At 39.1% G+C, this 24645-nt stretch overlaps 1 protein-coding gene across 1 annotated transcript in view; it reads right to left on the bottom strand.

Annotated features, from left to right (window-relative positions):
* Positions 1–24645, bottom strand: part of LOC118329016 (pro-neuregulin-3, membrane-bound isoform) — a 345808-nt gene that overhangs the window by 61912 nt on the left and 259251 nt on the right. Inside the window, exon 3 of the mRNA XM_035662948.1 lies at positions 2321–2394. Coding sequence (XP_035518841.1) covers positions 2321–2394 — 74 coding nt within the window. The remainder of the gene's footprint in view (positions 1–2320; positions 2395–24645) is intronic.

Below are 24645 nucleotides of genomic sequence, written 5' to 3'. Positions count from 1 at the left end.
CCAGAAATGTGGCACTCAGAGCAGTTTTGCATCTTTTTCAGGTTGACCACAACTCTAAAATGCTGCCATTGGTTGAAAACTGCACCACATATCCAATGCAAAACATTTATTTTACAGGTCTGTAATTTCCTAATAATTTCATGGGAAGGTTCCTGGAAAAGTTTAGTTTGTCATGTTGAGTTTATAAGTAAGTTTCTTTTTAAACCCAAGAAAATATGAATTTTGTGATTTCTTTATCATTAGGAAACTTCGACTTGTATGCTTGTCTTAAAAAACAAATTTTTCCAGCTGTCCTGAGATGCTCTGAATAAAGACATTCTAGGTTATGCTAAGGCTCAACAATTGAACAGCATCCAATTTCAGTCTAATTAGCACCAAAGCATCCTTCATTTTTTAATTGCGCTGAATGTACAATTACATATCATTTATTTTCTAGGAAACTATGGCATCAATAAAATAAATCATTACCCACAATCAGATTATTGATTGATTGAAGATTATATTTTCTTAAAGCAGATTTATTCGGCTGTCAGACATATTTCTAGGTTAAGTAAACGTAACTATCACAAATTAGTAGTTGATAAAAAGTCAAATAGATGGTGTTGCTTATGGGCCAGTTGACCCCCTAGGCCCCTGGGTCTGTGCTCGGTACAGGTGAAAGCTTTGAAGGAATTACCATTACACAAAGAGGATCATATCTAAGGCTTCCTCACAATGATCAACAGATAAAGTAGCAACACAATCAACAACTGTGGCCATCTGACATTTGACAAATCGTTTAAGTGATGAGGATGGTAACAGTTCTTAGCTACCAATACGTTCAGGTCAGTAGGTTTGGTGTACAAACAAAGCGATGGGTGTCACTTCAGTGAACACCAATGTTGTTCTAACAAGGACAATTACCCTAATACTTGCTTGGAATTAAAAACCTCATTACAGAGACTTAATTAATGATCTGGAAAGTGAAGGATATTAACAAAGAGCAAGTGATACCAGTGTTGTTGCATTTGCCACATTTAATCTACATGTCTCATTTATGGCAGATTTTCCCTTGCAATCAAGTAGAACATTTAATATTCATAATAAGAAATTTAAATTTCATAATATTACCAGAGAGAGGTTTTTTCTTTTACATTGGACAATTTTGAGGTAAAAATCCCCAAAGGCACAGTACTGTCCTTTTACGTTAAATGGTGCTATTACAGCATGTACCTTGTTAGTAAAAAAGTTACAGATGCTCTTCCTTCAGCTATATGACATTGAGAGGACCATGTCTTTGGGAGATAAATAAATGGTAGACGTGACATTAGTCTGTGTAGGAGAGGGTATTTGAGAATGCAGAGAATAGAAGAGAAAATGAAAAGGTAATATGAGGCCAAAAATAAGAAAGAGGAGAATGTAATTGAAGACAGAAAAGCTACGGTTGATATGCTATAAACCCATAAATTATTGTTACTCTGACATAAAAGAAAACTTGGCTGTAGATTGCTTGGAATCGTTGTAATGTAATTTTTAAGCTAAAGGATTCAGAGGTATTTTGCAGTATTTTTTTTTACTTTCTCACATTATTTTCAATAATATTTCCATAAAATTTTTTATTCAAAATACTTACTCTACTTTGTAGTGGCCCTTTTTCACTGCATGTATCAATGCATACAAAGGGCATTGGCTTTTAGAATTAGACCCATGGCACCTGCTGTCTTTTTAATCAGGCACTGATGCTCACCTGGGATGCCAGGTGAATGCAATTATCTAGGTGGCAAAATCAAAAACCACCAGTACTCTGGCTTCTGAGGACCTGCATTAAATCCCACTGATACAAGATCTACATATTGTGCAAGTATATACACAAAATAATGTCTAATATGACTTGTGGTAGGAGAAGAAACCAATCTATCACTGCATTCCTACTGCAATGACTTGCAGCATTTTTTAGGAAATACCATACATGCCTATTTCAAGGGGAATATGCAATATCAAACAAACAGCTGAATTATCTTTATACTGTCTAGTTGAGTGCTCCTATAATGGAATTCAAGCTATTATTATCCACTTCTTGCATCTTGCAGGATGTTTGCACAGCAGAGCTGAGGACTTAGCGATAGCACATACAGCAATCATCATCATCACATCATGGACATTTAATTAGTTATTTTCATGTGCTTTATTAATAATAATTAATAATATTAATAATGATCTGAGAAATATTACCCCCTTTGTTTCCCTCATGTTTACTTTTATATGTTTACATTGGACTCATGGTCAAATGATAGATGCTGGTGCACTGAATAAACTGAAGTTCACAAATTTGGAAACTTACTTGGGTCAGACAGGATGGAGTCTGTCTTGGGCAGAAATTGGTCACAGCGGATTCCCTGGTAGCCTTCTCGACACCTGGTGGAGAAAAGAGAGGTATAAATGATCAGTCAAGGAGTCAGCTGTATTTGCCAAGGAACAAACTACAACTGATGTAAATGCAAGAGATGCACATAAACTGCCTCCTCATGTTCTGAGGTAAATGTAGTTAAGGTTCAGTTCTTGTGCAAGGGAGCTGGATTGCAAGAAAGTGCAAAGTAAGGCAAGGTGACAGGAAGAAACTGAAGAAGTGTGGTGATCTTTACAGGCTGAAACCTGCATTGGAAAATAATTCAATTTTCTCAAAGAAAACATCTGTCTTTTCATCCAAAATAACAAATTGGGGCAGCTGCAGAAAAGGACCATCCAATCCCCATTAAGTGAGACCTTATAACCTTTCTCTATATGCGGCTAAATGAGTTTCAGGGTCCTTTTTTTCCCTTGCTTCGGAAAAAAATCTTCACAGAACACACCAAGTGATAAATCAAAAATTAACAACTGTTTTAAAGGTAGGGTAAGTTACCCTGGAAAAAGATTGATTGTTGAGTGTTTTTTCTATAGTCATGTTGTTGGTTTCCCATTTATCATAACTGGAAGCATTGGTATTTGAAGACTTGGGACTGAACAATCAACTATCTTTCTCCAGAAAAACTGACCCCACCTTGTGAGATGTAGCTGGACTTGCCAATGACAATGAATCTACAGTAAAAAGAGTATTTGTCCATAATGCTCTCAACCTCTACAAGCCAGCAGGAGAGATACATTTAGATGAAGACTGCGCAATTAATTGAAGACCCATTGGTTTCTGGGTAGTCCTTAAAACTTTCCAGAAACTTCAACAGTTGAATTTGATTGACACATTTGTGAGAGTGCCAGTCAGGCAATGATCATTAAGTAGCTAATGAAATGTGAAATGTGTTTGGGCTGTTCTTCATAAAAATGTCTTAGGAAAAGGCAATGCATTGCAAGGATGTGTTTTAATTAATTTCAGCTCAATAAATGTATCGTTATCAACATATATAAGTGTAACTGTGTCGCACAGTACACAGAGATGGAGGCTAAAATGCCAGTAAAGCCTAATTGGGTGCTTCAGTTGCTTTGGATATCAATCTTCGCCTCCGGCCATTTTTACCTTTCTCGCTGTTCTGTTTTTCTCTGTCTCTCTTGAGGAAAATCTCAGTCTAATACATGCAAATGAAATAGAAACTTCAGCAACAAAAGTAGTTTGTGCCTCCTCTCTCAATTTGACCCTACTATATCTATTCAATCTATCATTCAGTCACTTCCTCAACTTGTGTTTCACCAAGTCTCAGTTTTCTCTTTTACCCAGCCTGCATCCCAATTCCTCCCCTGTTTACCCCTGTGGCTTTGTTTCATTGACACTACTGGAATTAATCTGTATCTGCTCCGACAAGTTGACAGCCGAGCAAATATACATATCCCAGCGGTCCCTGCTTTTGGAAGCCCCCAACTGAGTGAACATCTAGGTCCACTCAGACAAAACACCAGAGCTGTGCATAGAGATCAAGTTTACAAAAGAATGTAGTGTGACATCAAAGATTTTATTCTGTGCAGAATGATAATGGCCTCCCTCTTTTTGTCTTTCATCTACAGTGAGTGATTTTCAATTATTAAATGAGCTGCAGTAGGTGGGGAAAGATGCACTCGACTGTGGATGCCAGTGGTTTGCTTAAAGAGCATATTCACAGTCGCGAGGGAAAGGGGGCACATATGGTAAGACGTATGGTGAGAAGAGAGTCTGTGACTTTGATGCTGAATCAAAACAAAAAGTTTGTGTGACATTAAATTGAATCTTTGACGTTTAATTCAAAAGTTCAACATATCAAACTTAATTTGTCTTTGAAATGGGTGGACCTGTTTCCCAATTTCATATTGTGTAATCATTTTAATCAGGTTAGGAGGGCAGTGTGTTCACACTGGATTTTTTTTTATTCTTCAAAAATGTCTGTATGCATACTAGAAAATGCTTGGTTTTTGAGTGTGCTGTAGTGCACTATTGTCCCACATTGCAATGCACAAAGGGGATGAAGGATCTACTCTCAGCTGCATCACATTAAAATAAATGATGGTGGTGAGACAGATACAGGAATATATTTGAAAACAAGCAACTAAAGTTGTACATCTTCAGAAAAAAACATTTGATCTCTGTGAAGTTTAATCGTGGCATTTCAAATTCGCAAACTGATTAACATTGCCTAATTTCCTGTAGGGAAAAAAGGGTAAAGTACAGTCATTTCTTGTATACCAAAAACAAGAACTACAGTACTGGCACAGACCTTCTTCACAGCAGACATTTTGGCACATCATAGCAGGAAACGTACAGTTGTAATCGATAGCATTAAAAACAACCTCTCTTCATTTAGGTAAGTTAGGTCCAGGGACCTGATATTGTATGTGCTGGCTCACTGGCATTGGTTAACTGAGGCGCACTTAAAGCCCCTATAAGGATATAAGGTTTCATTTTGTGTTGATTCTGGCAGCCCCTGTAGTAGTAGTGTTTCTACCGCCTCGTTTCATTGATTTCAAGGCGAATCAGACAAAATCTGACCCGATGCCAGGTATTAAGAATAACTAAATAGAAATAGCCAACCTTCTTGCTGATGGTCTTGTTTGTTTGTGTAGGTCATATAGAGGCATCCGTATTAAATTGAAAATTATTCATAACCAGTTAACCAGTCATTGTATTGTGTTTAAGAGACCTGAGAAGTTATTAACAAAATTTGTTTCACCTTTGCTTTTTGTTTTTTTGCTATGACAAGTCAATGCTGTGGAAAAGGGCTATTGTGTCACTTTTGGAACACTTGAATAGAACAGAGTAACAACTGTGCAAGTTAAAATGTCTCCTGTGAAAGGGCCTATAGTATATTAAGAACCATTCTGTGGATAGACTAGCTCTACGGGTGAATATTAATCAGCATTCAGTGGTAAACTGACATTATTTCATCAGTGTGGTTTAACTGCAGTCTGAATGCAAGGTGGATCTTAGAGCCGACAGCCGACATTGATTTCAGTAGAGAACAAGTCAAATGTCTGGTAAACACTGGTTGTCATTGTAACCCAATGGTGGATTTTCTTTTTGTCAAGTATGTGGTTTAGCAAACAACTGCTTGTTGTACTATATCCACGAGGGCTTCTTGTAGTCATATTCATCACACCACATCACCTTGATGACAGATGGTAATTATCTCAACTGTGCCGTTAAGGAAGCCTCAACAATCTCATCATTTATCAAGGCGCCCATATTGCTGCCTGTCCTCCAAGTTTGTTGTTCTCAGCTTTTACTGTTGCAATGTGTGATGCCAAATATGTGTTGTGTGGGAGCAGGAGAACAAAACAAACACAAACAAACACAGTCGCCTTGTTTCAAAGACACAATACGAATCCCATTTCAAAACTCTAGAGAAAGTGCTTTAAATGACTTCAGTTCCCTTATCAGAAGTTTCAATTCAGGATCAAAGTCTAACAGGTCAACAGGTCATTTTGACCACGGACGGACTTTTCTCTCTGCTAAATGTGTGGTCATTTAACATCTCTCCATGACCTATGCTGACTAAACTTTGACAGGAGGCAACCTTTGTCACGCCGAGTGGAGAGGAAGAAGATCATTAAAAGAATAGAGGCTTAACATGGTGACACTGTCTGCGTGTCATGCTCATAAGGGGGGACTGTGGAAGTGAGAATATAGCGGTGATTAAAGTGAACAGTGTGGCAAAAAAATACTTGCAGGCAATAGAGAACACAATACAAATCTGCACAATTGAGTAGACATAGCCTCCTTGTTGAGTGGCCATGAGCGCCACAAAAACTGCAGTAAAGTCCTTCTTTATCATATCTAGCACTGTGCAGCACAGTGTCTGAAGTTATTGTATCCAACAAACTCTCCTTTTCTTTCGTCTTTGTGTTCCCGGCGGAGATCAAAACACTTCAGAGTGTTGCTTCATAAGGCTTGGAGGAGTGAATCTAAGAATGGATGAGAGACAGTCGGAGGGTACTGAAGAGTTGCATCCCGTCTAATTAGCACCACAGTCATTAATTAAAAGAAAACAGGAAGAGATTGCATGTGCATGCATGTGTGTGTGAGCACATGTACCTGTGAATCTCTCACACACACGCAAGAAAAAGGGGATAAATATAAACATGCCGCCTGGAGGATGATGAATTTCTCCAATGGGAAGTGTGAAAACACATGCGTGAAAACACATGTGCACAAAGGCACACATACATATGTATAGCAGAAAGTGTAGGGAAAGAGCACATCCCATTTAATCAGTTGAAAACGTATCCCTGTATGTGGGAAAACATGCCATTTTTACCCTGTGATCTAAACTTTTATTCCAGCTTAAGTATGTTCTATGACTCTAACAGCACGGCCAGATTCTGGGTCTTCTGGGACGATACTGAAACTGAAGCTAAAGTGCATCATCGACAAGTAACTTGTTTTATTCAATTTCTGCTACATATCTTGTCATCAAAAACCCCTAGTCCGCCACTAAGTGTATTTACATGCACACACTGGTTAAAATTTGTATTACTGGATCAGGACATCATATTTACAAATATAAATAACTGTTAGTCATTTTCCAGTTACGCTAATATGCTAGCTGAAGTTGTATTCATGACTAATATGTCCAGACTGTGTCTCCCTGGAAAGACTGTATTAAAACTGAAGCAAATATACAGCATTTTTGTAGAAACAGACAACAAAAGAGCCCACATTTGAAAATACATTTTTGTTTTTTATTTAGCTTTGCTCTCTTTTTCAGGACACTTACACAGTAACATTCACACTTTGAAGCTGGATAGTTGCACTACAGCAGTTGGGGTTACAAGTGCTTTACTCAAGGGCACCTCAGGGATTTATTCTAACTGTCTTTAGGCTGCAAACTATTGCACACAGCAATCTTTAACTTTAAAAGCACGGTTTGAAAGTTTGTTCAAATGTCTGGGTGAAACTTCTCGGTGGTAAAAACTTCTCACAACATTTATAATATACAGAGCTGTAGGATACCGTGATCTTGATGGCTAGAAAGGATCCAGTTAGAAGATACATGTCAGTCACACTGAGAGAAACCATACGCTGTATACTGCCCTCGTGTCAACTGTTATGAAACAAAATTGGCATGCTCTGCAGTGTTGTACAGACCAGTTATCTATAGGATTTGCCCAGTCCAGATAGACTGAAAACTGACAAATGAAGATAGATTTCTGAAATGTTCTTCTCTGTAACCCAATTGTTTTATTGCTCTTCCTGGGTTGGTACCAGACAGGAAACATTTATCGTGTCCACTGATTCCCCTCTCAGATACTAAAGATGTGATACCAATAAAATAATGAGGTAATTTTCAGTGTCAAACATCAAAAGAATTAGAGACCTAAACAATCGCTTCTCTCTTTGGCAGGGCGGCCATTCAGACCAATTTAATACAGTGCAGCCACACAGCAGTGTGAGGCTCAACGGTCTATTAAAAGAAAATATGCCACAGTGCCTTGGTCAGACTGTGACAGGTTGGTTCAATGATCTTCACATTCTGGGCCATTTTCTCAGCATGAAATTCATTTTCAAGCAAAGTGGCCCATACACTTCCAGTAAACTGGCCAACAAATAACAGGAAATAGCCGAGGAGAAGTGTTGTTCTGTCATGGTTGGAGCCTGACCTTACAACAATCTTCGCAGTTAGGATTTCAGATGGCGAAAAAGAGAGTCACATGACTTTGAAGTTAAAATGGCTTGCCTACCAATCTTAATTTGGAACATGTGAAAAACTTCAACATTTATGCATAATGCTTGTTTATACTGATCTTTTTAATCAATCTGAAGAATTGATTGTGGACCCTTTTTAAAAAAATTATACCACATCAGTGGAAATCCAGCTGTAAAAACAAAATCTGATGAATTTCTTATACTGATACAAATTGTTAGCAACATAGAGAGGCGGACAAGGGAAATGTTCACAGGAGCCTTATAGCAGTAATAGTAATAATTCACAGCAAGACACAGAGCAAGTCGATTAACCAACTAGATAAGGACTGCTACAGTAACACAGGCGCTGAGAAAATTGTTTTGGATGCAATAATAAACAAAAATGCATGGTGCCTTAAGTGCGACAGACAGAAATAGCAGCCCAGTCTCACACCACAGTGTGATACTGGGTTAATATTCTTTCATTGTGTTTTTTTCTAATTAGGTTTTGAGCCAAGATGATGAAGAAAACCATTTGTTACTGTGGATACTCAAAGAAGTCATATCGCTTGGTGTATCAAATCATAATGTAATCCAATATGTCTGTTTGGCTTTAATAGCAACTTGCTGCTCAGAGGTTTGTTTAATCAGACCTGCAGACAACCAAATAGAATTGACAGCCTGGACTTCAAAGGAGGCTTGAGATGATTACTTTTCCACTTTAATGACATTACATATCTCTTACCCGTATGTGTTTCCATTTATTCCTCCCTGTCTTGATGGGACAGAAAATTGAAATGAAAATCTAGCTTTGCTGGGTACCAAGGGAAGTCTTTTCTCTAATTTTTCCCAGACAGGGTGATTGAAATGCATCTGGGACGCCATATGTCATTCTGGCAGCAGGCAGGGTGGGAAGCTGGGTGTGCATTGTGTGTGTTGTTGTGCATGTACATGTATGTGCATATGTCTTTGTATGTTTATATTTCACATTTAGACAAAACGAGAGCAAGCTCTCTTGAATGTGTATGTGAATATGCAACAAAGGTCCCGGGTCAGACAAAAAATTTGTGGTCGACGCCTCAACCCATAGGCCTGCATGCGATGACAAGACAAGTTAATTGGCAGAGTGGATAGTGCTGTGCAGCTTAAAGTGGTAGCTCAGTCAGCCATGTTTTCTGGCCATAATGCATAACAGGTTACTGCTACTTATTGTATACAACCGAGGACTTTAGATGTCATATTGGATATGAGTATTTTCTGGATGTTAAGGATACTGAAACCCCGGAAAATGTTTTATAGCCTCACTCATCTTGTTACATCCATCCCCTGTTAGATACAAAAGATAGAAAAGAACTATTTGTGGAGGTCAGAGGAAGATTTTTGGCAGCACATACTGGATGTACCAACATGCTCCACCATGAAAAGTCTCCGTTTCTCAATGTATGATCCCCCCCCCTCCCTCTCATGATCATGTGGATTTCAGTTGATTACCCTGATCAGTGGAAGGTAGGCATGGTATCTGAAATCTAGCAAGTGTAGAAGGCCTTTTTTTAATAAACTCTACTTTATGCATCTTTCAAAGAAAGATTACAAAGGCTACTCATGACCAGTACATATCAATAAACCATGACTGAGACAAAAACTTTCAAAAGGGGATCTTTTCTTAACAAAACTGAAACTTATTTGGTCGCTGTGAACCCAGAAAATTACTATAAAAGACTATAAGACTTCCTGGAACACTTGGAGGATTCTCTTTTGTTATGGTATAATTATGGTCCAATCCAGTTCCAATTGTATCTCTGCAAATGGCTTCTATGGAGTTATGCTATACTAAAGTAGCTTTTTCAGTAAGCCAAAAAAAAAAACACGTTCCTTTTGCAGCAATTAAAGTAATACAAATTAGAACTGTGCACTGTGATGTTCCTTGGGCCTCTGAAATGTGAGGGAAAACTTAAACCAAACTCAATCTTCAAGTTTATATCACAGCCTGAGTGAACTCGGGTGTAAAGGCTAGAAAACCAACCCCAAAAAGCAAGTCAGTAAGAAATTCAGCCATTTAAATTTCCAGTAATGTACCTCTAAGTTCACAGTCATCTCTAACATTTCCTGCTCTTTTCTCTCTGGATGGTTTCAGTTGTCAAGCGCAACTGACTGCTGAGCTTCTCTCGTTTTTTGAATAAAACATTCCTCCTACTGAATGTTGCATACACGCCATGGTGTTTGAATATGTGCCCTTTCCTCCATCTCACCATGGGTCCCGTCAAACCTCACCTACACCTCACAGCCCTTTCAACACAGGCAGAAAATTGCTCAATAATTCACAGCTCCACCTAGCCTCTGATTTCAAAATTTAAACAAAAACACTTTCCCTGATGTATCTTATATTTTATTCTTTTCTTTACCACACTATTTTGCCACAGTTCTCGATTCTTTGTGTGCTCTAGCACCTTACCTTTACATATTCCCTCTATTAAACTGGGGGAGAATTGACATAGAAGACAGCCATTTGTGGAGGCCAGAGGAAGAAGTTTGGTATCACATGCGTAACAGAACTGTCTTCGACCCAACTTGTTGTTGTACATCTGACAGACAAAAAGATAGCAATACTGGATTTGTCCAAGCAATCCCTCCAGGGAGTAGAGCAAAAGTGCTAGTTCATCCAGCATCTCTCAAACAGTCAGCAATACAAGACAGCAGAAATGAAAAGTAACATGAGAGACCACAAACAAGAGAGGAGGTCTGTTCTCCTGGTAAGCGAACTTTTTGTGGTTTTGTGAATAATGGCTGTCCCAGGATTGTCATTAAAGTAAAAAAAAATAAAAACAATTGGATGAGGATTGGATGGATGTGAATACAAAGCATTTTTTTTTTTTTTTAGTTATTTTTTTGGCCTTTTATTGGCATTATTGGATAGTGACAGCTGTAGACAGACAGGAAAGGTGGGTAGAGAGGGAGGGGATGACATGCAGCAAAGGGCCACAGGTCGGATTGGAACCCGGGCCGCTGCAGTAACTCCGTACATGGGTCGCCAGCTCTACCGACTGAGCTAACCGGGCGCCCGCCAGTCAGTGTTTTTAACCACAAAGATGAGCTTTACCTAACCTTAAAGGGATTTTTAATGTAAAATGTAGATTTTGAGTTGAGGTCACAAAGCCTCACAGAAGTTCTTAAGTCAGATTTATTGTTGTGTGTTACCCGGTTACAGCATATGAAGCCTATGTACGCAGCTGCTATAGCTAAAGTGCCCCTCCTCAAACACGTAACTACACATCGGCAATATCATCTGGAGACTGGCAAGAACTGCAATCGCTCAGCATGGGCTGCTTGTGTTTTCTCCTGCAAGTTGGGGATTGCTGAGACTGAAGGCAACTGTGAGGAAGTTGTTATAGAAGTACGTGTGTAGACACACGTGTCATTTTCAAGTTGGTTCAGGTAACAAATGTTATTGAAACTATGTCAGCAGTTCATTAGAACCATCAAGAATCCAAGTTGACTGCAGCTTCCGCTCACCATGAAGAAGCACTATGAACTTTTCAGACAACCTTTCAAGCCTACAGATGTTGAGTATTTTATACTGAACATATTTTCTCTGGAGAATTTCTTTCACATTGACTACAATCTGTAGGAGATTGTCCTATCGTCTCCACCTCTGCAGGAGACCTTTATTGGTTTCCTAACAACAGGCTCATCATATGATCCTGATTTCTCTCCCAATACCAGCAGGGCCTCTCTCTGACCTTTGAGGGCCTCAGGAAGGGGAGCGTGCAGGGACGTTTTTGTCGGGCCTGGCAAGTTCTTCTCTGAGGTGCCCTGTTCCTCTTCTCTCTTCACAGATTGCGATCTTTAAGTGTCAATCTACCCCATTCCTTCTTCTGTCTTTCAATGACTCCTCCACAGAACAACACCAAACTCTTTGGGGATAATTTAAGTGCTGTGCTTGTAAATGTAGGACCAACATAGACCTGAATGGTGGCCACATCTTCTTTTGATCTGAACAGACTCACCCAGGAAGAGAACCACCTCCTGCGAACACACGGTCTGTGTGTTTAACTTCCCCTGCGCCTCATTGTGTGGTTTATCGATGTTTTTCTTGTGATAACATGGGTCTCTCTATTCTACAGCAGGAAACACACTTATATGGGAATTGGATTTAATAAAGGCTAAAGGTAAAATTTCATCATTCTCCTAATAACAGATTATCACCAGCAGGGAGCAGAGATTACAAAAGTTAATGCTTGTTTGGTGTTTTCTGTGCCCAAAATTTTCGGTTGAGTTACAAAACCATCTGTCTAAAATGTCTTGAATGGTCTTGGCATTGAGCCACAGCTGCCCATCTTTTGCGTAAGAATCTGGTATAGCATAAGCGTATTTTCAAAACGAATGTTTTAATCATTTATACACTAACCTTTTCACCGGGGGTGATTCCGGGTTAAGTTATTGTGGGGTATGTCATGGGTAAACAATGTATAAAGTCATGATGGATCTTGCTTAAACGGTGAATTATTATCTCAAACCTTTAGAAGCCACGAATATTCAATCAAAGAGCCACTAGAGAAAGTGCATGCCGCGTTAGTGGTTAGTTCCGCCCTCTACGGATATAAGACTCTGGCACTCCTTTTTTCGGTCTCACTCTACTCACTCTCTTTTTACTTCTCCCTTCTCACTTCTCACTTCGCTCACTTTTCATTTTTGTTTCGTTTATTTTTCTTATCTTATGCTTAGCGGCTTCATGTCCTAGTTTGTTTTTTCGGTATACCTCTGATAGTTATCACTTCGTTATACCTGCCTTTCAGTAACGTTTATTTTTGAAAAGCCCAGAACGCGAGAATCAAAAAGTTTTATATCGAGCTATATATATATCGCCAAGTATTTATCGACGTATTCACAGAATAGTGAACTCAATTCAATTCTTGGGATTTAGGGACGGACGGAGATTCGCAAGCGCCAGCCGTTTCGTCCCCCGTTATTATAGGACGGAGAGTAGCGATTAAGTCCACCATCGAGAGCTGTGGACTACCACTCTTGAAAGGTTTGAAAGACTCTGCCCGCTAACCCAGAAAAGCCCGCAGCAGTCACTGCCTCAGGAAAAACACGAACTGTTCCAGGCCGGACAACGTTATTTCTCCAGCCATATTGCCCAAAGGATTCTACGTGCAATTGCCGCACAGGGCCCGGCCAGGCAGAATTGGGTTGACCGGGTAGGTGATACGTTTTTTGGACCTGGGATTTCTGCAACCGGCAAGGCCTTGCAGTACCAAGCCGGGGAGGAGAAACCTCCTGAAATCCCTCCATCTACGACAAAGTAGGCTTAAACTTGACACACACTGGCTGGTTCACACAACAATGAAAAGAGGTTGGTGTCCGTCTACAAGCTCTGGTCAGCATCGCTCTAGTTTAGATTTTTTCCTTTTTATTAGGGTCTGGTAAATTTTCTAATTACTCCCGCTGATATTTAAATTTGCCACCGATTACAAAATTCATCATCGCTTCTGAATCATCCACTATATTTCATATATTGCTCCACATATTCTGTTTTTGTTGTTTTGTGTATACATATCACTCCATTTCATTCATCATTCATCCTTACACTCATCCCTTATTTAGTCAATTAAATATACATATTTAACCATATGGTCTGAGCTCTGGCCAGCTTCATTGATTTTGTGCGGGGAAATCGAGGAACTCGTGCGAAACGAATTCCACTACCTATTTAGAACGTGAGATTTGGAATATTGAATATTAAAATTGATTTGATTAAGATCTATGGGTTATAATTTTCAACTCCCGGATTATTCAGCAAAATAGACAACGGAGTGTGGGTCCCATTACGGGGCAGTGTATTATTAATCTTCAGTGGTTAATTATCTTTATTATTAAATGTATGTCCTACAAATCTTTTCCGAACCAACCTTGACCAAGATCATAGCAGTGACACAGCAGGAACCAAAGAGACAACAGCAAACAACTGAAAACCAAAGAGAAATTGCATTGGGCAGCACAAACATGTGGATTCTCTAGCTTCTTAGTAAAGTCTTCCCTGCACACTTTAGCTCTTCTTTACTTAGGTCACCTAAGTACCTTTTATACTGTAGAGGACTATCATGTCACACTCTATAAATACATTCCTCTGTCTTATGCAGCGATCTTGATACAGGGCTGGGAATGCCATTAACGGTGAGATAACACTTAAATCCAAACCCTTATCTCTTTTTCATTCTGCCCCCTCTACCTATTTCTTTCGCTGTCTTTGACTCTACTTATGAATATTAATACTTTATCACTTAGACCCCGTATCTTTGTGCTTAATAATTCCCTCCATCTAAGTAACTTTGATTAGATGGTTTGTTCAATATATCAACAGTAGGGTTGAGGCAATATCTCTTCATTGCATCTGAATGTTAAAGGGGATGCTGAGGTACTTAAAATCGATTAAATTTGCTGTTATCTCTGACAGTGACAAGCAACTGGTTTTTACCCCCCTCCACACACACACACACTCAGTGAAAGCAACCAGTACAGTATGCACAGACATTCATGTAAATAATGGTATGTTTCTATCTATTTTTTAGACTGGTTTTTCTATCCCTGTTAGTCTTTCCAAAGTTTGACAAAATTGCCAGAATATTCCTCAAAACAGAAAAAAAGAAAACACAGACAAAAAAAATGCCTGTCAAAATGACATTGGGATAACATATTCATTATTATTTATGTTTTTAAAAAGAATATTGATTACAGATTTTAAATCCACTGAAATCCACATCCTCAGAATATGCCAACCTTAGTATGGTTCAAATGAAAGGAAATCTTTGCTGCCAGTATACAATGATATTTTAGATGTCAGTGTGTTTCATCATGACAATTACTCTGTACACAAAGCCAGGTCCGTAAAAATGCTTTTCCCAGTATGGTGTGGAAGAACTTGAGTAAGAGCCTTCGCCAAAACCCCATCCAACACCTTTGGGATAATTTGGAACGGCGTTTACAACCCAGGAATTATTGGTGGCCGACCTCACTAATAGTTTTGTGGCTGAAAGAGACCAAATCCTGCAGCCAGGCTCCAAAATCTGGTTACAAGCCCAAAGCCAGAAGAGTAGAGGTCATTAGAGCAGCAGATTAAAATAAGTGTTGGAATGACTTAGTTCTGTTGTCAACATACTTTTGGCCATACCATGTATAGGGTTGGAAAAACTGGTCATGATCATTAAGAACTGTTCAGAAAAGTTTATCTTACACCTGACCAAAACACATAACCAAACTAATACAAATCCAAAATACAATTTTACTATAACTTCCTTTGCCCTGTCCTCTGTTTTACTTGTTTTCTATTTGATAAGCTGTGGTGGCCATCGGCAGTTGAAACAATGAGAGAAGAGTGGACTTGCCTAAATAAGGTACCACAGGGGTGGCAGCTTTGTCACGTCCTAGTTTTAGAAAATATACCAAAACATCCAAATGCCAAAGGAGGATTTATGCAGGAGAGCGTGCAGTTAGTGCAGAAAAACAATGGTCTCATGAAGGCTTTGACCTTTGGATAAAATTAAGCAGCAAGAAAGTCCGTTAGGGTAATCAGATAATTAAACTTTCCCCTTTTGGCTTCTGTTTCGGATTATATTGTGTCCCTTTGGAAAAAAAATTCTCACTGTGAAAGTGTCACTTGCATGCTGCTGATCCCGTCAGAGGGCACAGCTAAGAGGGTATTTGGAAAGGATAATACTTCACAAAGGAATTTTAAGTTATAAACCTTCTGGAAACTGGCAGCTGCTTCATCTCCCAAATGTTGATGCTGGGATTTAAATTCTTCCACATATGAAAATGTAATTTTACTGCTGGAACAATGTGTCGTTGCTCGTAGGAAACATCAGTAATGTTCGTGAAAGAAGCCACAAAGACAGTCGATATTAGATTAGAAATAAATCCACCGGAAAATCTGAAGGATATGTGCATGAAGGTGGGCAAACTGCAGTGATTAGATAAACTCTCATGTTGCATCAGTTTGCCTTCAGAAGGAGATTGTAACACTGTTATTTTATATAATTTATATTTGTAGCTTTTAATGTGATTTAAAGTTATTTAGAACTCCAAACCTCTAAACCATAACTGTTGGGCTAACTTTAAACTCAAATTTTAATGGAATTAATTTGTAAAGATTTTTTTTACCATTGTCAAGAAGAATATTACATTCATTAATCACTCTTTGTCAAAGCATGTTTCAATAAGTGAACTAAAACAACAATTTCTGTTTGCAAATAATACGAGAAAGCAACCACAGAAAGCAAAAGCAAGCTACAGGATTCATTTTGTCATTATATCTGACCTCAAGCACTTGAGTGCACGACCAGCTGAATTCAAAACTTCAGAACGAGGAAGAAGCAGAGCACTTGTAAGTACCATCACACACACAGCGAGCCAATTATTTTTAGCGGGAGAAAAGTATTCTACGTGGAACACAGGAAGTGGCAAAGTAAATTCTGGCAAGACAAAGCAGATGCTGTGATGTTTTTAGCCAGCAAACAAAAGTTCTTGTCAGGAAAAGGTGTGAGCAAAGGTTTAAATTAGGAAATGTTTCTGAAATGCACTGTCAAATATGTTCCTAAATGCAGAAAGCTGCACAGTTCTGGGGGAAAAATCTTTCTTTAACTTATTATGCAACCTTGCCTCAGGGAAATGCCATTAAGATTGTTATGATGCATATAATCAATCGAAAAAAAACTGTTTTATCCATATGATATGCCCATATGAAGCCACATTTGTTCCAGGTAAAATGGAAGAATTTCAGTTTAATCAAAACACAACCTGAAGTGGGTGCCCGGTTATCTCAGTCGGTAGCGCTGGCGACCCACGTACCGAGGCTGAGTCCTTTCTGCAGCGGCCCAGGGTTCGAATCCGACCTGCGGCGCTTTGCTGCGTGTCATCCCCTCTCTCTGCCCCCCTTTCCTGTTTCTCTTTGACTGTCACTATCATAAAGGCAATAAAAGGCCAAAAAAATAATACTTTAAAAAAAAAAAAAAAGAAAAAAAAAAAACCACAACCTTGAGGCTAGAGAAAGGGATTATGAGGACAGGAGCATTGAGCACTTTTCAGGGGATTGGTGTACCCGCCGCCACGTGATGATTAAAGTTTTGGCATACACAGTTCCCCAAACCTGAGAGATAGATGTCAAAATCATGATAAAAACAATTATTATACTATCTAGTCCATCCAATTCCTGACATATCACACTTGACAGGTGCTCATTTCGACTGATGGCTTTAGTTATACTCCACAGCTAACATGGAAATACAAGAATGCAAAATATCCTTCATAGAACTAAAAGCTTTGTTTCTTTAAGCTGCTATAATCAATATTTTATAATTACAACGTATGAAATGACAATGCTACACTGTGAAAGAAAATATCCCAATTCAGAGAGGTTAGGAGGAGAGGAACATTTATTCTGGCAATCTGGATATCAGCTAACAGATGATCACAAAAGGAAAGTTGGCAGGCAAAACAGGAGAGAGGGGATGTGATTTGCATTCATTCGCGCCTAAAGTGATGACCTGTTGTTGGCCTCCGAGTGAACTCTCAGATGAAACAGGATTGCTTTCATGGACAGACATGTTTGATAAAAGTGTCAAGTATATCTTCACAATCTGTCATTCTTCAGAAGTGTGATCCAACTGAATTGCTATTTATAACTACCGTGTTTCATGTCCCTTTTAATGAGATGTTTTACTTACTTACTAGAAGTTAATTGACTCACTATTATTAAAGCATGTACTGATGACAATATATTGATATAAAAACTGACTGACACTCTCTCAAGTGTCTCCCTTTCTCACTCATATTCTTTCTTACATAACAGTTCACTCTATACTGACTAGTAAAAGGAGATTTGGAACAAATAAATCATAACTTTAAGAAAATCACTGACAGGTGCTGTGTGTGAGAATAAATGAAATCCATGTCTTACAAAAAAGCTCTCATGTAAAGAAGCTGGTGAGACTCTTGAGCACATGACACGAGAACTGGGATTTCTGTACTCATATCCGGACTAATTCTACCCTTCAGACAGTATATGTGATAAAACAGATTTCCAATTATGCTAATATGGTGACGGATGTCAACTGGTCTTAATTGGAAAAATAACACACCCAAAAAGATGAACAGAAGAAAGAAAAGTTGAGGTCAGTTCAAGTCGAGGTCGGCCTTGTGTAAGCACAATTTTAAGTGAAGCAATCAACCTCTTCCCTCACAATGAATCAAGAAACAATGAGTGGAATAAGAAGAGAAGACAACTCTGCTAATTGGTGAAACTCCTTTTATCCTCATCAGTTTTAATCTTGAACAACAATACATTGCACTTCACAAAAGGTTGCAGACAACAAAGAGGACATTAAGTGAAAGAAAATAGCTGCAACAACAGAAGAAAAAGTGAATCTCCCAAAAATCTGTTGTCAACAGCATTCTTAAGAGGAGGGAGAAAAAAAAGAGGAAAGGAGCTTTGTTATGAAGGCAAGAAACAGGCGAGAGGAAATAATTACTACATTACAGGAGAAGCCGTTTACACAAGACTTCCGTCTTGCCGCAGGACTGGCAACATGTAGCGGCTTATGTGACCCAGAAAGACCTGAGAAACACACCCTACCTACAGATTCATCATTTTTTGGGAAGAGGAAAGAAGTGAGAGCAAGGCTGCCAATGTTACCCCCAAAATCTGTTTTGTTCAACCTCGCCCTCGAGTTAGCAAAGAGTCAACTTTTTTTTTCTCACAGACTTTACAGGGGGGGGGAGAGGTATAAAGTAGAGAAATGAGGCTGAAAACAAGTGACAAATGTGTGTTTCATGACGCCTCTGTGAGAGCAAGATTTTTAGAGTTATATAAGTATATAATGAATTGTGGTTAAAATACAGTGATCACAAATGCATCTTGAAGAATCATCATGAAGAAGAATGTCAGAAGAAAGTATTCCAGTTTTCAGGGGAACAGGATTTCAATACCTCCCTAATCATATTATGTTGTATGATGTTGTGTGTGTATGTGCTGTTTATAATGTATTATTGTGCATGTTAAAATAAATTATAGCAACTAAGGAACAAACATCAAGTATCCCACAAGTATGTTTCCATCCCGTAACTCTTTGATCCAATAACATTTGCATTTGAGATGTTATTTGATTATATATTGTCAAAGAAAAAAAACAATACCATTTCCCTCTTGACTTAACCTGTGCTTTATGGGCACAGTAAGCATTTCAAATGCAAATTTGATAAATTAACCTGGAAGTTGGAAATATGAATGTTAATTATGAATGCTTTTTTAGCCTATATATAAAAAATACGTAATATAAAGCCAACATGAACAAATGCTATGCACAAATATATATGCATATTAATACTCTCACAAACATACATCCCATGTACATGTGTGCGTGAAAATACATGCAAGTAACTATAGTGTATATATAACAGCATACATGGTCATATACTTGCACATAGCCACATGCGAGGAACCCCTCAGCCAAAGATTCTACCAGTGCCTACTCAGTCCCTTATCAAACTCTTTCAGTAGACTGGCTGCTCTCTCCATGTTAGGCAAGTCTAAGTAATCCTCCAACCATGACTCCTTTAAAAGCAGGCTGAATTTTGCTCCTTCCAGTTGAAAAGTATCAATCTCTTAAATGAAAGGCAACCTAATGCCCAAAGGCACATGGGACTAATAATATTGTCAGGCTTTATACCCAAAATGCAGACAGGAGGTGATTGGGGGAAGATCAACTAAAATCTGTCATCCTGGCGTGCACTTCTAACTATAAAGATTTATGTATTTTATGTATTTGTAAAATTCGTTGACATTTCATCGTTTACATTAATAAATCTTATCGTCACTGGTTTATCATGAAACACACATTTGTCTCAAGTTGTGAGACGTATTTCTTTCCCTAGAGGTTGGACCAGTTTCTTCACTGCTCTGCAAGTGCAGCTTGGTGTATCGTGTCAATTTGACAGGGCCATGTTTTACAGTGGAGAGGAAGGAAAAGACTGCAGGGGAGAAAGAGGAGAGAGAGAGAGAAGAGAAGGAGGAGGGAGGGCTGAGTACATATAGGGAGACAATACGTGATATGAACTCCTAAGTGTGCATTGCCTCCTGTAATTGTATGCATGTGTGTGTGGATGTGTGTGAGAGTATGAGAGAGAAGAGAGCAAGGGTGGCAGCTGTAGTATTAATTAGGCAGGTGAGATGAGTGGACTGCAGCATCATTACATTGGCAATTAGAGTGCAGTCTATTTGCCTAGCATGCCCCTGGCTTAGTGAGAGAGATGCAGAACTAGTTGAAAGATGGAGTGAGAGGGAAAGATGAGGTATAAAGAGAAAAGAATGAGAGAAGCAGGTGGGAGAGAGATTTAAAGGGAAAGCGGATGTTATGTAGTTGCGACTCATGAAAAGGATTTATCACTAATCCCTCGAATGATAGTCAGCTTCCATGATCTCCACCACCGTGCCAGTCAATCACAGAACAATGTGATATGTTAATAGAATGCAGCCGTTATGACACATTTCCTAGATATTTCTTTTCTTTCATTGCATGGGTGTCGTCTTACAGTGGGGTGATGGATGACTTAAACTCTTATAGAAATTAGCAGATGCCTTTGGATGCATCTCAGTGTGCCACTGTTCTTTTCCACCCTCCGGTGTGCACAAACACACACACACACAAAGACATACTGTAGAAGATTGTGAATTCCCTCAGAAAGAGGTAAAGAAGACCAAGAATGTTCCAAAAAGTAGGGCAACCCTGTTTAGCAACACAAACGGCATGATAAATGTGCCGAGCATTAACTCGATCTAAAACCAACTATACCATATGACAGTAAATGTCAATTTAATTAAATACTATATGTACAAAGCTAATGCTTGAGTACGTGAAAGGATAAACTTCCTGACAGCTGAATATTCATCTTGTTTGACATAAAAAGATGATCCACACGAAACTAGCTCCACCCAGATACAGGTTTTTTCAACCCTCTGAACTTGTAGTTCATGATTTGGGTTCGAAATTCTTAAGCTACGTGATGAAAATGTGCCACGTTAGTAAAGGAAAGATGGCTATTTAAAATTTGATAACATATAATAATGCCTGTGGGTGCTTACAACTCACAAATCTCCTGAACGTAAAGAACCACATGATGAGTCTGGGAAACATAGACCCTTCCTTATTTTCTTCTGAACTCTGTTTTTAGTGTTAAAAGCATTTAAAAAGTGCAGAAGCTCAGCCACAGTGGGCAATCCGGTGGGAGAAGTGTTGGTGGACACAGAATGAGCTTCTTGTCAAGCATTCAGATGCATTTCAGTCAATCTGAAATGTGTTGCCAGGGTCTGAACAAGCTCTGGCCCCTGGGGGCTCTGTGGTTTGGATGAACAGGGTTGTGCTGTGGTGTCTGTGCTGGTCAGGCAGTGTGGTGAGAAGGACAGAGAGCTGGAGGGAGCTGGCCGGAATGACTTTGGCTCTGTCACACCAAGGACTCCACTCTAACTCCACTATAATGAGCCTGTCAGCATGGTGTGAGCCATAGGAGATAGGCTGCCCCCCATCAACCTAGTTTCACAGTCAAGGATGAGTAGCTCTGTGGGTGTATTGCTGTGAGTGTGTGAGTGTGTGTGTGCTGGAATACTTAATTGTCAGATTTTTTTTTCCTGGCATTCCCAACAAACCTGTTGTCATCTTTGCTAGCGAACAGTGAACTCCAGTGCTTTTATCTTTGCAAAGGGCTGGTTCACTTGACCTTTATCTAGTCCAAGTCCTGGTTATAACTGCAAAGGCAAGAAGCTACTGAAAAAAAATTCCAATATTCCTTTATTATTATAGTACAGTACAGTACAGTACAAAAAGAAATCTTTTTGTACTGCTGACTGAAAATTACATAAATATACGTAAACAATGCTACAAATTTGACCATATTTTGTGAAATTTGGGGCTTTTCTTTTCAGAAAAACTATATTAGTTGCTAACAGATTGTTTGCCTAAAGAAATCTACAAAACTTTCCTCTTCCCAAAATCTTTGGCTTGCTGGTAGTGTGTGCGTGTCAGTTTTTGTTTGCCTGAGCTTGTGCATGTGCGTGTGCGTATGTGTTTTGCTATAAAGCCTCCCTGATCCAGTGTTAACTGCTCTCATAAACAAGCACCTGCCAGATGTGAGCCTCTGCCCACAGAGGACTACTAGCGTCTGGCTGTGAGTGGAATCCATAACCAGACGCGTCCTCTGCTCGCTGCATCCTTTTGTCTCAGACAGATAAGGCAAAGTCTAAAGTCAAATACAACTGACATTCTGCTAAAGCTCAAGCTTTACTGTCCACAACAGAAATATTTCACCGCCCCGGGAGGGACAGACATGAAGACAGACATACACGCAGGCAGGATAGAAAGTCTTTTAGGGTCTCCACCAGCAGGGATTTAAACAACAGTGGTGGAACATGTACATGAAATAAAGGCCAGCGCTGTTCAAAAAGTTTGATAGCGGTAAAAAGCTCCCTTGAAACGGTCGGACACTACCAAAATATACATCTAAAAATTGAGAAATCCGACAGCCACCCCCCTGTTCTGCAGCAAAGGACAGGTGTTTAAATATGTAAAAAGGTCAGAACTTCGATTTGGTTTCAAATTCTGCCCCCCACATTTCTCACATTTTTACTTCTGGGGACATCCGCAGAAACGGCTGGGCTGTACCAATCACCTTTGTGTTGGCAGTGATGGACGTGGGCTGCAATTGAAGACATAGGAAGAGTTGGACCGAACTCTGATCACCTTAAGTGGCCCAGCAGCAATATTTTATTTTCTGTAGCCAGTCTATTGATCTCTTGTACCATAACTATGAGGACAAGGCTTCTGCCCCACATTTGAGGGTAGTTGGTCTAAAAAACCATGTGAAACATGTTTTCTGGACGTGGTGAAAGAAATATCCAATCTTACTCTACAATGTTTGGGGCCCTGGTACCATTTCTCTCTCCTTGACCTAGTATTGCACATGAAGGCTTTAGCCTAACAACATTCTATTTGACCAAATCAAATATTGTATGAATATTGTATTTATTTGTTAGTAGTCTGAATTGTTGCTAATTTTGGATTTCATTTAGCAAACCATACATGTTTTTCTTACACTACTTCAACATGTAATATGTAATTTCTGCTGCTAGGGTTCTCTCACATTAAAACAATAACAAAAGTAGTTTCATGACCTCATGAAGTAATGTGGGATCATGGAGGTTGTTGTCTTCATTGTTAATCAGCTGCTGTTGCTGATGAAACTCTATTGTGACTCAGAAATTGTTCACGGACAAGCATGTAGGTTTTATTCACATTATGTTTAGTCACGTTTGCTGAGTTCATTATTCACTCTCTCAAGAGGTTAGGAAATGAACCATATAATATTATGGATTTTTTGGGGTTTGAACATTATTGGACACTTGGGATAAGGCTAAGTCCTGAACACAACTTAATAAAATAAATACCATAGGTTGTCTTTTTTAGACATTTTCATGCGGAAATGTAGTTGTGTACATTATTATATGTTTAAGCTAAATAACCCATTGAAAACACCAATGGATTATTTTAAAAATGTTGAAACGGATAGTTTGCAGATACATGGTGTTCAGGTGATGTAAATATATACAGTATGTGTTGGTACTGAAAGGGCCTTAAAATTCCAAATCACACAAACAGTTTAATCCACAACAGAGATCTGGGCTGGAGAGACAGAAAGCCAAAACTTAAAGAAAATATTATACCTTTGAAATACCTTTGAATGTTGCACAAATTATTGGAAGAAAGTGTGCAAAAACATGGAATTTCCCCAAGTCTCCCTGAATAATCTTCTTTAAGTTGCTGTTTTGCATTATGTTTAAGAACTGAGGCAGCACTCAGCATTACATTCTCTCACCTCAGTTATTACTCCTCTGACATAGTGGCATGTGCCCTGTAGCAGCTGATAACTACTCTCTAAACACTGTGAGTCTGACTTATATTGCGCCGTAAAATGACAACTGGGACACATGAACATTCCTACATGCTCTTTAGTTTCAGCATTCAATGACAATTTTCTCTGAGCTGCTGGCGACAGTGTCAGTGTTTCCTTCAGTTTGACAGTGTGTTTCGCTGTTAGAAAGACGTGTAATTTCATGTTATTTCAGTGACAGCGATGAACATTGAGAGTGTGAAGGCACAGCACATCTGTCATTACGCAGAGCACCCCACCCTCATGCACATGCACAGCTTGTTGCAGAACAGAATAGAACATACATACAGTATACACACCCACAATATGACATGCACTGTAGTTGGAGCTTCGCTGAAGTTACCATGACAATGAATGTGCATTACTTTGCTGATTCAATCTGCTAATGTGCATGGCTCTGGTGCTACACACTGTCATGACAACATATCCAGTTAAACACTATCCTTGTATTGTTATGCAGCTTCTGTGGGCTGTTTATGAAACGTTCACAGCTATTTATGACCCTTTGAAAGGCAAGTCACGGCTAATTTAGGGCAGAACGCCCCACACTCATTGGTTGTAAATGTGTTATTGTGGCATGCATGGAGAGATATTCTAAT

This window comes from Morone saxatilis, unplaced genomic scaffold (genome assembly GCF_004916995.1).
Source record: "Morone saxatilis isolate NCDOM2014 unplaced genomic scaffold, NCSU_SB_2.0 Contig19, whole genome shotgun sequence".
Taxonomy (NCBI): domain Eukaryota; kingdom Metazoa; phylum Chordata; class Actinopteri; family Moronidae; genus Morone; species Morone saxatilis.
The sequence above is the reverse complement of the archived record's forward strand: the minus strand, read 5'-3'. Positions and strand labels throughout refer to the sequence as shown.